This window comes from Cicer arietinum, chromosome 8 (genome assembly GCF_000331145.2).
Source record: "Cicer arietinum cultivar CDC Frontier isolate Library 1 chromosome 8, Cicar.CDCFrontier_v2.0, whole genome shotgun sequence".
NCBI lineage: Eukaryota > Viridiplantae > Streptophyta > Magnoliopsida > Fabales > Fabaceae > Cicer > Cicer arietinum.
The window spans coordinates 9,376,591-9,391,670 of NC_021167.2; the positions used below are offsets into that span (position 1 = coordinate 9,376,591).

Sequence of the window (15,080 nt, forward strand, 5' to 3'; positions counted from 1 at the left end):
TAAATAACTTACCACAATATATTTTACCTAACATAAAATAATGTACCTGCAATTTGCACGAAGTAATTATCAAAACAAAATGTTATCTATACATATGAATAAAAATATATATAAATTAAGCAAATTTACCATTTATACGTGACGTTCTAAGAAAACATGTAGATAGATTAATCGAAGTAAATATTCCACTTAAAAGTCATGTTAAACAATCAACTCAAGCAAACAATTCTTGTATATTGTTAAATAGATTACTAGATGCATTGCAAAAGAAACACTCCACTTAGACTGTTCTAAAAAATATACTGCCACGAACATATTATGAAACAAATTTCAAACAACTAGAGTTTCTGTATACTATTATCATTTCTTTGAATAGAAGATATACAAGCCAAACAAGTTGGGGGAACCCTACCATTGGACCAAAAATTAAAACAAATTAAGGGCTATGCCCCAGTGGTAAGCAATCGCAAAAATGGAATTTTCCTTGTTTCACTGGGTAATTTCACATATTACTTCCCCGTATACAATTGCTCCACCCCAATTCTCAGCACTACACAAGGTTCATTTTCTTCCGCATTGAACATATCTCTCTAGAGCATGGTTCATCAGAGGACAACGCAAACACCCTGAAAATCAAGCATTGAAATGTCACTATTCCATGAGAAAATACGTCTCTCTATAACAGAAAATCCTTTGCAAATATCACTACTCTTAGAATTTGGATTTAGAGTCTAATTCAAGTCTACAAAATCAAAACGTAAGGTGAAGGCTGCCCATAAATCACTAACTCACTAATATATCATTAGTCAAAGTCAGATCTCCACACACTGACCCTTACATCCATAACTGGATATATGGAGCATGAAGTTTGCAAGACTTGACATCAACAAGTGGCCAACAAATGGGTGGTCAAATAACGGATTTAGGATAGACTAATATGTGTCTGTTTTAAAAAGGAGTGTGACACAACTATTTCTTATGCACAATCACAAACATCTACACTCATCCTTTTTGTTTCATGAATTAATACATCTGCTTCCCCGTCCTCTCAATCTCAAATAATGCTACACGGACAATGACAAACAGAAGTAAATAGACATTTAATCATTTACCTTTGTAGGATAAAAATTGGGACACCTAAACTCAACTCCCGGTAGCAGGTCTTCGTTTCACCACCAAATCATCAGCTGAGTAGTAATCGGCTATGAGACGGTACATGTATGATGGGTTATGCCCTCCTCTGAGAAGAAGTAATTTGCAAACCAGCATAACAGAGAAAGAAACCAATTAGTACAACACATTTTTTATGTCACAAGAAAAGCAAGTTTTCGATCTGTTATAGTCCAACTTACGTGTCAGTAATAAAGAGACTAACGAGTTTTGGTGGCACATAATCGAATGTTGGGTTAACGACATGAAGAGAACCTCCACCACTTGCAGAATCCATGCAATCTGAGAACTCCCCAAAGTCGAGTAGCTCAGAGGGGGATCTCAGCTCATTCAATAGGACTTCAGGATTGTGTGGATACAAAGGGCACAACTGTCAATAAGATAAAACAACATTCAACAAAATACTAACATTTGGTAATAACAGTTTGGATGAACCAGATCAAAATTTAATTCCAAAACATGGTTATGGTACCAAAGTTTACTTTCTGGCAATTAACAGAAAGCCTGGAGATATTGTGTATTGGTAATACTATCTTAATCCGGACACATCATAACTGAACCAACAACTAAGAAACAGTTATTTCATTATCATCATACAAAATATTGTTCAGTTCCAATTTTCCATCTCTATAAATTCTATCATTAGGTCAAGAATACTTGAACCAATTGCAACAGCTTGAGATATCGAGACTTTAAACAAAATTCATTACAGATCCGATGTATAGTTGTATACTACATGGAGCCAACTGAAGTATTACGAACCAGATTTCAAAAATCTATTGGGATCCAGTACCTACTAATATTGAAAACAATTGTATTAGGATCTCTCCAAAATTTAGAACTGGAATAACTAAGGTCCATAAAGATATATATATTGGAAATAACATGTGTCACCATCACCTCATTGCAAATGGAAGAGAATGGATCAACACTTTGAATTATGATTATGGTTTGATATGAGGGGTTGGGTAACTCAACTGGTTTGAGCTAAGAGTTAAAAGAGTTTGAGGAGTTAAAGGAACGAGGTTCAAACCCTGACGAAGGAGAAAATACTACCGTTTGATATGATTGATAACTGACTTGATTATATAAAAAGAATAAAATACGAACACTTATCTATACCAATGCAAGACTCCAACTCCTAATTAAAGAAGGAAATAAATCATGATAGAATCTAAGAAATATGGAAAACTAATCTTAAGTGATTGCCTAAGATACTCATATCAAGATGTTATATGATATTTTTTTTATACAGTCCAAAAAATTTAGTAGACATTATTACTACTTCCTCATAACCCTTTTAATGCATAATAAGTCGTCTAATTAGGTAAAACAAGTACCAAAATGTTAAGGAATGCTCATTTTGGTTTGACTGTTCATAACTCGTTAAATATCTTAATTATTATCATCCCTTTCTACTTTAATAGGAAAGGTCAAAAGGCTAAACTAGTGTCACATCCAATAACCAATACGAACTATCAGTATTTAATCATCTTGGAATGCAATAAAACAAGTAAAACAACAAATTGATTAAATATTATGATTCTGATATTTTAGTTTACAAATTAGCAAATCTGTATGTGGAAAAAACATGTTGAATTCTTTGCTTCCAAAAGATTTGGTAAACTATAATCCGATTCCCATATTTAACAGAACAAAAGCAATTATGAGAAGACAACAAACGTCAAAGGAATTGTTGTTTCATAGAACAAGACAGATGTGAGGTAGATTTAGATTATAGGTTAGCATTTAACCTTGTGACTTCCAGCAAGTACAACAAATGGAACAGCATGCCTTTCAGCTGCAAGTGCAACCATATTTAATCCAACGGGGGCAATGATTCCGCCATTAGCCATGACAGCATGAGCTCCAACTATAACCTATATAATGGCAGAATTTTTACATACGTTCACCCGTGAAATCAGATTTAATTTTCCCCAAGAGAAGAGACTTGACTCCAAAAAGAAAGGCAACATTTTCACATACCATGTTCACTCGGGAAATCATGGCAAAAACTGCAGAATCGGTAATTACAGTGGTCTGTAAGCCTCTAGAAGCCAATTCTTTTGCTAGAAGATGTCCCTGATATCTGATTGCATGTAAAGTCAACAGTAAATGGTCATATGAATAGTATAAAGAAATCCATTGCTAATAGAAGATCACCATCCATTGCAAATGTGAGACAGCCACTACTACCAACCTTGGGGCACCTTCAGCAACAAAGACCTTAAATGATCTCTTTTTCTCCTTTGCAGCACAAAGAAATTCCAACACTGTCTTTGAACTTCCTAGCGTTAATATTACCTCACTGAAAATCATGCAAATAAAGAGTAAAATAAGAAAAAGAATAAAATAATTCTTCTATGTCAAAAAGAAAAAAGCATCCTATTCCTATCAAGACATAATGCCATAAATCAACAGAACATTTGTTTTGGTTATTTAAGAAGAGGGAAACATGAAATAAAAATAAAAATAAAAATAAAAATAAAAATAAAAATAAAAATAAAAATAAAAATAAAAATAATAATAATAATAATAATAATAATAATAATAATAATAATAATAATAATAATAATAATAATCATAATAATAATGATAACAACAATAATAATAATATTTAAAGAGCCAAATGTTAGTCATGTAGATTATGCAACCCACAGCAACATGAAACATAGATGGACAAAATAGCTAATTTTCCATATAAAAAAACAACAAACCAAATTAAAGTTATTCCCAAGAAGATAAAATGTTGACGAACATGGTTGTTTGCTGTGAAAATTAAATGGCATTTATTGAACATATGCATGATGTTTTAAGTTAATACTATGAGATGTACTTGAAAAATGCTCTTTGACCAATTATACCAGCCAATAGTAGATATCCCCAGCAATACACCATGACATATTAATAGAATACTTAATCAATATCTTTTTGTTTTAAATTCAAGACCAACAACGCATTCATGCTTTTACAAGGTAATGCGTCTCCACAGGAAACTAGAAAATCAGAAGGATCAAATCAAACAGGCTCGATGGAAAGCTTTAACTAAAGTGTGGCTTGATATATTTAACCATATAAATAGTTAAATAGAACTACTTGGGATCTAACAATTTTATAGTCTTTTCAATTTAAGTCCAATCCTCGCCACTATCAAAATAATGTAGAAAACACTCAAAAACAAAGCCCTTGACTTTTAACATAAGCATGTCTCTTATCTAATTGTTATAAAGAACAATAACAGATTAGTTTATGATTAAGAATTTAACTCATCTTTAAAAAGTCGTATGTGTTCACCTTCATCATATGACCTAGAATACTCCACTCAAGAAACAAAAGCTTTCAATCAACCATGGAGAATTTTTTGGGTAATGGAATAATTTATCAATGTCTATTTAAGACCAGAGGAAGAAATCTTAGCATTGGCCACAAAATAAAATAGCATGACTCTTAGCACATAGTAGGCTTGAAAAAATGGCATGCAAATATGTGCAAATGTCCAAATAAAAATAAAAATAATAATAATAATAATAATAATAATAATAATAATAATAATAATAATCATAATAATAATGATAACAACAATAATAATAATATTTAAAGAGCCAAATGTTAGTCATGTAGATTATGCAACCCACAGCAACATGAAACATAGATGGACAAAATAGCTAATTTTCCATATAAAAAAACAACAAACCAAATTAAAGTTATTCCCAAGAAGATAAAATGTTGACGAACATGGTTGTTTGCTGTGAAAATTAAATGGCATTTATTGAACATATGCATGATGTTTTAAGTTAATACTATGAGATGTACTTGAAAAATGCTCTTTGACCAATTATACCAGCCAATAGTAGATATCCCCAGCAATACACCATGACATATTAATAGAATACTTAATCAATATCTTTTTGTTTTAAATTCAAGACCAACAACGCATTCATGCTTTTACAAGGTAATGCGTCTCCACAGGAAACTAGAAAATCAGAAGGATCAAATCAAACAGGCTCGATGGAAAGCTTTAACTAAAGTGTGGCTTGATATATTTAACCATATAAATAGTTAAATAGAACTACTTGGGATCTAACAATTTTATAGTCTTTTCAATTTAAGTCCAATCCTCGCCACTATCAAAATAATGTAGAAAACACTCAAAAACAAAGCCCTTGACTTTTAACATAAGCATGTCTCTTATCTAATTGTTATAAAGAACAATAACAGATTAGTTTATGATTAAGAATTTAACTCATCTTTAAAAAGTCGTATGTGTTCACCTTCATCATATGACCTAGAATACTCCACTCAAGAAACAAAAGCTTTCAATCAACCATGGAGAATTTTTTGGGTAATGGAATAATTTATCAATGTCTATTTAAGACCAGAGGAAGAAATCTTAGCATTGGCCACAAAATAAAATAGCATGACTCTTAGCACATAGTAGGCTTGAAAAAATGGCATGCAAATATGTGCAAATGTCCATATAAGCCTTTCAGAGTCACTGACCAATCTTGCCTATGGTGAGCAGGTATAAAATATTTTCAAACAAACAAGCACTTTAAAACACCAAAAGATAAACACACACATCTTAGAGTAGATTAAGGTGAAACAAACTTTTGATGAATGTGCTCTACTGCTTGCTCAGCTATTTGTTCATAGCAAGTAGATATATCTTGAATAAGTTCATTAACTGCTTCAATGACATCATGCTTCAACTTCCGACCTCTTGAACTCTTATCAACAGCTGAAACAAAGGAAAACGAAACTCGAACTCAAAACGACACAGGCAATTGAATAACAGAAACAACAAAAATTTCATCATCAAATGCCACTAGCAGGAAAAAATAAATAAAGGGTAGCCCGGTGTACAATACTCCCACCAAGTAGAATTTGGGGAGCATAGATGTACACAACCTTGCCCCTGTAAGCGGAGAGGTCGTTTCCAAGATTTGAAATCATGATCTCCAAGTCACAAGAACGTTGCCATTGTGCAAAGGCTCACCACAATCAAGGAGTTTATATTATAGAATAATAATCACAGTGATCAACAGTTAAAGTATCCAGTAATGTCAATGAAGCATTCTGATGCCTTTAGAAAAAATGAGGAAATTAATTACATCTAAGCATTAATTTTATCCATGAAAGTTATCTATATTAGAAACAAAAACTTGTGTCTTCTTATGAATTTTCCAAGTAAAGGATGAAATAAGAAACAGAAAAAAGATTTAAAAGAATAGTTTCTCCCCTGGATATCTAGTAAAAACACAAGTATCATTCCCTTCAGATCAAGTTAGAAGGCAAAAAAGAAAAGGAAAATGCATGGTCAACAATATCAAAATCTTAATAGCTTGGTGCCATACTCACATCTACTTTTCCCTTCAGAATCACCCCCTGAAGAAGATGTGTGTGGATTGGCAGCTGAAATAGGTGTATCCTCTAGAAGAGTTTGCAATGATGGTGGGCGCAAGGTACTTCTTGCAGCAGCTGCAACAGCCGCAGCAGATAAAACAGGATAATCATCTCGCTCCACATCATCTTCATCATCACTTCCGGGTGATAGCTCCAAACCAGCTATAGCAGCTGTGGCAAGGGAAAGATCCTCCTCCCTTATAATGTGCAAAACACGCCTCACAATATTTCCTACAGCAAGCTCTGCGATTGCATACATAACAACTTATGATAGGCAGACAATAAATAAACAAAAGTAGAACTAGGCATAGAATAGAGATATTTTGGATAAACTTCATGAAAATTTATGAATACAAAAATATTAAAAAAATAAATTAACCATGAGTGTTTTAAACAATATGCCAATAACTACTATAAATTCAAACTAGCTTTGGCATCTCACTTTTAAAAAAATTATCTTATTTAATGACAGAATCAACTGGTATTTAAGGAAAAAATTTGAAAAAACAATAAGAACTTATTGTTAATCCCTCAGACCAATGTAATCTTGAGGAATGAATGAGAGTACATTTCTTAAGGCGAATTCGAGAGTGCATGACCTCTCCTTGTTCTGACTATCTCTCTTAAACTAACTCTAACCCCCTCTCTTCTATCTATTTATTACATTCTGTTACAACAGTGGGTAGTTACAGCTGTTACATTCAAATAGTTTCCCCCTACTCTCTCTCTTCCTTTTCACGTATACATTTCTAACAAAAGGCCTCATATCATATAATTGTTCTATAAACACTTATAAGCTTGTAAAAACTTTATCATAAGTGATGAACCATAATATAGTTATAAGTGAAGAACCATAATAAGTATAGTTTAATTGAAAAGTTTCCACCAGCCACAAACTAATTCAAACTAGCCTTAGGCAATCAGTCAGCAATAAGCCAAAAAATACATACTTGACTTCCATAAAGAAAACGAACACAGCACAAACATAATGCATAATTGTAGTTTAAAAGAAGAAAAAACTTCATCTCAGCATACCAACGGGGTTAGCAGCAATAAGCTTCTCCCCCACAGCCCTTACTGCATTAATCAGAGCTGTAGCCTGGTTCGTTTGTGGCACCCTCTGCTGTGAAATCACAGACCGAAGCAACTCAGCTGCCTGCTTTGCTGTGGCCTGAGAACCTTCAATTTTACTAGCATCACACATCAATAAATAAATAAATCATAAATAAAAAACAAATACAAACACAGAAAATCACAAAAGAATCAGTTCCTAAACCTCAAAAGTCACAAAATGTTCCTAATATACAATTCACCGAACTGAAACAGAGCCAATGAAGAAACAATTTACCGTTTTTTAAGCTGATTCACAAAATCATTAACAAGGGAATGAACATCCGGCATTTTGGTACCAACCTGAAAAGGAAGCAAAAAAGTTTATTTTATGTAAATATAAGTACAGGGGTAACCTAAAATAGCATTACTAAATTACGTGTCTTTGATTTGTGAGTTGAAATAACTTATATTTTCTTCTGTTTTCCCCGTAAACAAATAAATGGAGGATAAAGTGTTTACTTGAAGTACACTATTAACCCAGTTCGTCGGGAAACAAATATTGAGGGGAAAATTGAGAATGAATTAGGGGTGTCTGTAGGACAGGTTATTTCACTGAACCAAGCCTTCAATGATATATGGGTTCAGTGAAGGCTAGGTTCAACTAAGACAAGACCAGGTTGACCAGAACTCAATGACTGCATGCCATGTTATGATCACAAGCCTGATCAACCTGATCACCCAATTGATCTTTTGATTTCCCTTAGAATTCAGTCATATCGATATCGGTGGATTGCAGAAAATAGCGAATGGCCAAAAATCTGATATGTGAAATAGCGAATAGCGTTGCAGTCAAATAGAGAAAGCCACATAGCGGTTGAAATAAGTCAATTATATACAAACAAACAAAAAAAAGACATGCTGCATACAAGTTAAAAGGGAATGGAGCCTGAGCATAGCTTATAGATTGAAAGGTATGCGTATTATGGTGAATATATCCGTAACACTCACTAACTCTTCAGTTTTTCAATTATAAAAATAGGTCATGTTTGACACATATGCAGATTCTTCAGTATTTCTCTTTTTTCCGCTATTGCCGCTATGTCAGCTAGCAGAAACAGGAAGCAGCGGCCGCTATTGCCCTTATAGTGAAACTAGGATAGCGCAGCGATTTTCATAGCAAACTCATGAAAATCTGCCTATGCTATAGGGCTATCGCCGCTATTTGCCAACACTAGTAACACTTAAGCATTATTAGAGTTCTTTTTTAAAACTCAATACCTGGTCACCAAGGATTAACACGTTGAAGCTAATTTAAAGTTATAAAAACACACAACATAGCCATGAACAACATCAGAAAGGCATAGAACCAGCATAAGAATACATGGCTTAATAATCTTATCATCCAGAAGTCTCTCTTTCAAGATGCGTTGCAAGCTATCATTTCTAGATGCATTATACAAAGTCGATGAGAAAACCGGAATGCCATGAGCAGAATAAGCCTAATTCAAACTCAAACACTAATTTCACACGAGGAGGACAATTCTAATTTCACAACATGAATAGACCTAAGTTATGAACTCACTAATTTCTTACTATGGTTATTGTCAATCGCACCGTTTTTGCACAGAATCGCGGTGAAGAGTGCAGCTCTACTCTGACGCAATTCTCTTGTGAGAATCGCCGCCGCAAATTGCGATGGAATCGCATCATCGCGCGTGCTACAAGAGAGGGGAAGTAAAATATAAAAATAAAAATTAGAAAAAAGAAGAAAAACCTGAACAGCTTTCTCACTGGCGGCCGACGACAAACTCCGGCTGCGTTTTCCGGCGAGTTAAGTCAGTGTGGTTCTGATACACAAGCAAAGCTGATGGAGATGCTGAGTTTTATTGTTTTAGGGTTTTTTAAATCGATCAAATGTGTTTACTTTTTGTCAACTTTGTTATTGTAGGTTAAAAAAAACACTATAAAAATGATTTTTATGGAAATTACTTAAAAATGACAAAAGTTATTTCACATCACTTAAAACTTTTTCTTAAAAAACTAATGTAGAATAACGATATGATTACATTACTAAAAAGGTTAGTAGATATATAATTTAATATAAAGTTTAAAATCTAATTTATATATATATATATATATATATATATATATAAATAAAAAATATTATTTTTATTTATTTAACTAGACCAACTCTATAGACCTAAAATATTTTTTATATAGTTTATGTTTAACTTTTTTTAGCGAAATAGACTTTTTTGTTTATTTAAAAAAAAATCTAATTTAAGATTGATCAAAATTAAATTATATTTTTATGTTGGACGGTTTAATTTATTCTCACTCCTAAAAAAAATTTAAAGTATGAGTTTTTATATGAAATAAGAGTTAAACTTTGATAAAATTTTATACGAATTAAAATTGAAAAACTAATATTTGATGGTGTCTAAAAATATATTTAACTATAATTATTATTAATTTATTTCTTAGGAAAATTTTTATTAACAATTAAAATAAAATATATAATAATAACATATATATATATATATATGTAAAAAATAAAATAAAAAATTCTTGTCAAATTAAATATTTTTTGTTCAATAATAGAATTTTAGACATTAGTTATAATATTTATATTTATTTATTCATAATCGTAACAGGAGATAATAAAAAGAATACAATAATATATGTTCTTAGGAACTTCTTTTTTTGCTCTCACTGTTACATGGCTACTAGCACTTCCGCAAAAATATCTCATCAACATACTATATGGTGTGATTAGAAAACCCGTTTCTTTCATGCTACAATCTCCTAAAGACGCAAGGTTAAAAAAATTATATCCTCGGAGACTTCAAATGGTATTGTGGTTCTAATTTAAGTGATTTGTGCAATGTGACTCACGAGTATGTTTACTTTTGTCATTTGATTGGTCTTTATTTTCAATCAAAATAACAAATTTAGTCTCTAGTGCATTTTTTTTTGAGAGGTCAAAGACTCACTTACTTCACCATTGATTGAGGTCACATGTAATCATGGCTTGCAGCACCACAATTAATAAGACTCGATCGACCGATTTACTATGTCCCATGATTAAATATTTTTTTTCAATGGATTAAATAGAGTGGAATAACTTAAGTAGGTGATTTAAAATTTTCAGTCTTGTCTATCTAAAATTGCGGGTAAAATAGACTGACCCGACAAGTTCAGTTCATTTTGCCACCCTTATTGATGTGGATTTGAGGACTTCCACATTATATTGAAGATCTAACCAATTGACTTATGGAGATAAAGTGATAAAATAAAAGGAAAAAGAAACAAACATGAGTTAGATAGAGAAGATGAATAAGGCACCACAACAATCAAGGATGATTGATAAGACAATGTGGAATCGCCACAATGGTAAGGAATTCATTGATAAGATTAAAGCAAGTTCTAATCAAAGAACTCAAAGAGGAGATTCATCTCACTCAAAACTCTCGTTAGAGAAATTCTAATTCATTTCAAAGTTATCCAAAATGAGACTCTTACAATATATTTAAATAAGGATTTACCTTATTCCTAAAATGGGACAAAAGTCAATTCTCTATACCCATATTGGGCTTATACCACTTAACTAAAATTATTACAATTCAAATTAAACACAAACAAAACTAAAAACTATTATAAAGTCTTGACTTGAAATATTATTTGTTTTTCCTCCTAATTAGCTCATTTTAGGTCCTCATCATTGAAGAAGAAAAAAAGTCATCATTGAGTGATATACACGAGCACTACATTTCTTGAGTGTAAATACTTAGTGAGTGATGAGGGCCTTATTTTATTTTCATATCTTGTTCTTGTTATTTGTTTGATTATTGTGATACTCGTTGATTTGTTGTTTTTGAAATCACGAGTGGAAGTGAGTCAAATCCCCTCTCTCCTAGAATCACTTATCTTATGGGTCACTTTACAAAAATATTGAATACTCAAATGAATGCCTTGAGAGAAGAATTTGTGAATCAAAGAGATATGAGATCTCATCATGGAATATTTTCTCAAACTAAATATATGTTTGAAATTGAGAAAGAAATAAGATATAGATGTTATAATGAGAACGAAATGAGGTATGAGGGGAGATCTAGAGAAAAAGAAAGAATATGTGAAAATTATGATGAGGAGGAAATGAGGTATGGAAAGAGAGATAGAGAAAAAGAAATAACATATAGAGATTATGGTAAGATATGAAAAGAGAGATAGGGCAAAAGTAATGAGGCAAAAAGATTTTGAGAAGGATGATATGAGGTATGCAAAAGGAAAAAAGACACAGAATATAAAAATGAGGAACAAGAAAAAAAAAAGTATATCATATGAAGAATATATTCGAGATTTTGTATTGGATCCGGAGTATGTGAAATATCTTTATGAAAATGGAAATACAAAAGAGGCAAGAAAAGTAGATAAATTAGCCTTGAGAGAAAAAGAGAAAATCAAAGAAAAAAAAGAGAAAGAGAAAAAAAATAAGTTAGCCTTGAGAGAGAAAGTGAAAATTAAAGAAAAGAAAGGTGAAGGGGAACAAAATTTGATAGACAAAGAGCAAGAAATTGAGTCTAACTATTTTTCTAACTTTGTTGATCATTATGTTCATAAGCTTGAAAATAGGTCTCTAAATGAGGAATGCCCACAATCCATTGATGTTAAAGGTGATTGGCCAAATGTTTCTCAGAAGGATCCTTGCAAGAAAAATATTGGTTTGAATCCTAGCAACTTTAATTCTTCTACTACTTTAATTCATGTTTCTCTTAAATTATTTGACAAATTTCTTCCTCTTATGTTTCATAGGTTTGCAAATATTCATGTTGCAATGCTTAACTTGTGTTATTTCCATAAGTCTAATTTGAAAGTTGAAACTATGATGCATCAAATGTTTAATCTATATTATTCTTCTAAACTTGATTTGAGAATTATGAGTCAAGACTTGAATGATTTTCTTGATAAACGTGTTGTTGTGCTTTTTAAAGCAACTTTGGTTCATGACAAATTTTTTGAAGAATGTGTTGGGATTATTAAGAAATATTTGTTTGCTAAATTAAATATTTACTCTTATGTTAAAAATAAAGTTAGTATCTTGAGATTTTCTGTGAAGGGTAAATGTTTGTGTGTGGAATTAGTTTATAGTTGAACTACTACACCTATCCTTACTCTTTCTTTTATTGACAAATCTTTTAAACTTTCATATGGTACTCCTAGTTTATTTGAGAGACTCGTCTTGTTTCAAAAAGAACATCCATTTGTTTATGATAAAACGAATGTCTATGAGGCTCAACTTGCTTTGAAGCATTTGGAAATACAAAATAACTTCTTGTTCGGCTCTAATTCCAATCCAAGGAAGGTAACACTGGTACTTAATGTCAATTTCACGAGGTATTATTTTATCTCTATCTTGAAAACTCCTTATATTGGAAATGAGTATGTCGGACTCTTGAACGCAAAAAGCGGAGTTGTGCTTCACCTACTTGACACATTTAGTGGTTTTTCACAATTTCTATTTGATCTCGATGGTAGCGTTAATATTGTTCTTCATTTCTTTGACTTGTGTTTTTCTTCTTGTAGGTTATGATTAAGATAAATTCGAGGTTGAATTTCTTCTAAGAATGAGGGAATGATTAGAACCTAAAATGAGTTAATTAGGAGAAAAAACAAAGAATATTTCAAGTCAAGATTTTATAATAGTTTTTAGTTTTATTTGTGTTTAATTTGAATTGTAATAATTTAAGTTAAGTGGTGTAAGCCCAATATGGGTCTAGAGAATTGACATTTGGCTCATTTTAGGAATAAGGTAAATCCCTATTTAAATACCTTGTAAGAGTCTCAATTTGGATAACTTTGAAATGGATTAGAATTTCTCTAATGAGAGTTGTGAGTGAGATGTGTCTCTTCTTTGAGTTATTGGATTAGAATTTGCTTGAATCTTATCAATTGATTCATAACCATTATGGCGATTTCACATTGGCTTATCAATCGTCCTTGATTGTGGCGTCTTCTTCATCTTCTCCATCTAACTCATGTTTGTTTGTTTGTTTGTTTCTTTTTTCTTTTATTTTACCATTTTATCCCAAGAAATCACTTGGTTAGATATTCAATCTAATGTGGAAGCACTCAAATCCACATCACCTACATACCTTTCACCATCACAAATCATGATAATGTTGCATTTATGATACTTTTATGTTATTAATTTTTTAAAAAAAATATATTTTCTAAATGAAGACTTATAAGTGTCCAGGTCTCGATGAGTGTCACTATGGTTTATAACATATTTTCTGGTAAAAATTTTTTTTCAGGAATTTTGTTATTGGCTTGACTTTTGTGTTTTTCCTACTATCTTGAATTTAAATAATATTACATTGATTTCGAAAGGTGAATCCCAAACGTCGATGAAAGATTGGAGGCCCGTTGCTTTGTGCAACATTTTCTACAAATTTATTGCAAAAAGTTATCTCTACTAGACATAAAAGTGTCCTAGATAAATGTATTTATGATAATAAATATATATTTTTCATGATAAATCAATCCTTGATAACAGATAATGTTACTGTGGCTATTGAACTTGTTCATCGTATGAAATTCCAAACTAATGGTAAAATGAGTGATGTTGTCCTTAAATTGAACATCAACAAAACCTATGACATGATTGATTGTCATTATCTTTGTGATGTCATGGCCCTATCAGTTCGGGGAAATGGTTGCACTAAGGATATCCCTTATCTACCTTTTTGTTTATCATTTGTGTTGAAGGCCTTTTGGTATTATCATGTTGGCTGATGGGAGATGAGAAATACATGGCATCAAGATTTGTCGAAATGCTCCAATAATATCACCTTCTTTTTGCAGATCATTGTTTTTTATTTTTCAATGTTAATGAAAGCAAGACATTAGTAATGAAGAACGTTCTCGCAAGTTATGAGGTTGCTTCTATGAAAACAATTAAGCTAGATAAATATGAAATCTTATGTATAAGGAATGTTCTTCATCTAACCAAGAGTCCATATCATTTATTTTAGGAGTTCAAATAGTTTTAGGAATGGGAAAGTACCCCGAGCTTCCTTCCATGATTGGAAGAAGTAAGCAAGCTACTTTCACTTTTATTAAAAATGGAGTTTGGAAAAAAATCAACTCTTGGAGTAGCAAGTGTCTCTATAGAGTCGACAAAAAATGTTCATAAAATATGTTCTTTAGACCGTTCAAGCATACATTATGAGTATTTTTTTTATTTCACATTATCTTTGTGGTGAAATATAGATGATGATGAACTTATTTTGGTGTGGCAATGGTGGTACTCAATCCAAAGATGTCCATTGGATCTCTCATAATAGAATATTCATGCACAAACTTGATGGTAACATGGATTTCAAAAACCGCATTGTGTTTTAATCTTGAAATGCTTGGTGAACAAGGGTGGTTTTTGATGACTAACTAGGATT

At 31.8% G+C, this 15,080-nt stretch overlaps 1 protein-coding gene across 1 annotated transcript; it reads right to left on the minus strand.

Annotated features, from left to right (window-relative positions):
• Positions 1-214: 214 nt before the first annotated feature.
• LOC101514860 (uncharacterized) lies at positions 215-9,539 on the minus strand. The gene is made up of 11 exons (XM_004512518.4): positions 9,401-9,539; positions 7,922-7,986; positions 7,609-7,763; positions 6,529-6,816; positions 5,779-5,908; positions 3,371-3,478; positions 3,157-3,259; positions 2,925-3,050; positions 1,353-1,540; positions 1,113-1,240; positions 215-626 (listed from the first exon to the last, which is right to left on the minus strand). Exons 2-10 carry the CDS (start codon positions 7,972-7,974, stop codon positions 1,144-1,146), a joined length of 1,248 nt encoding a protein of 415 aa, XP_004512575.1. The 5' UTR covers positions 7,975-7,986; positions 9,401-9,539; the 3' UTR covers positions 215-626; positions 1,113-1,143.
• Between the last annotated feature and the right edge of the window lie 5,541 nt (positions 9,540-15,080).

Bases quoted from the DNA above. Each gene is read 5' to 3' on its own strand.
- LOC101514860 (XM_004512518.4), bottom strand. From the start codon at position 7,974: ATGCCGGATGTTCATTCCCTTGTTAATGATTTTGTGAATCAGCTTAAA. The intron at 6,817-7,608 runs GTATGCTGAGAT...ATGCAATCGCAG, and splicing joins TATTGCTGCTAACCCCGTTG to AGCTTGCTGTAGGAAATATT. The intron at 1,241-1,352 runs GTAAGTTGGACT...ACTTCTTCTCAG, and splicing joins AGTCTCTTTATTACTGACAC to AGGAGGGCATAACCCATCAT.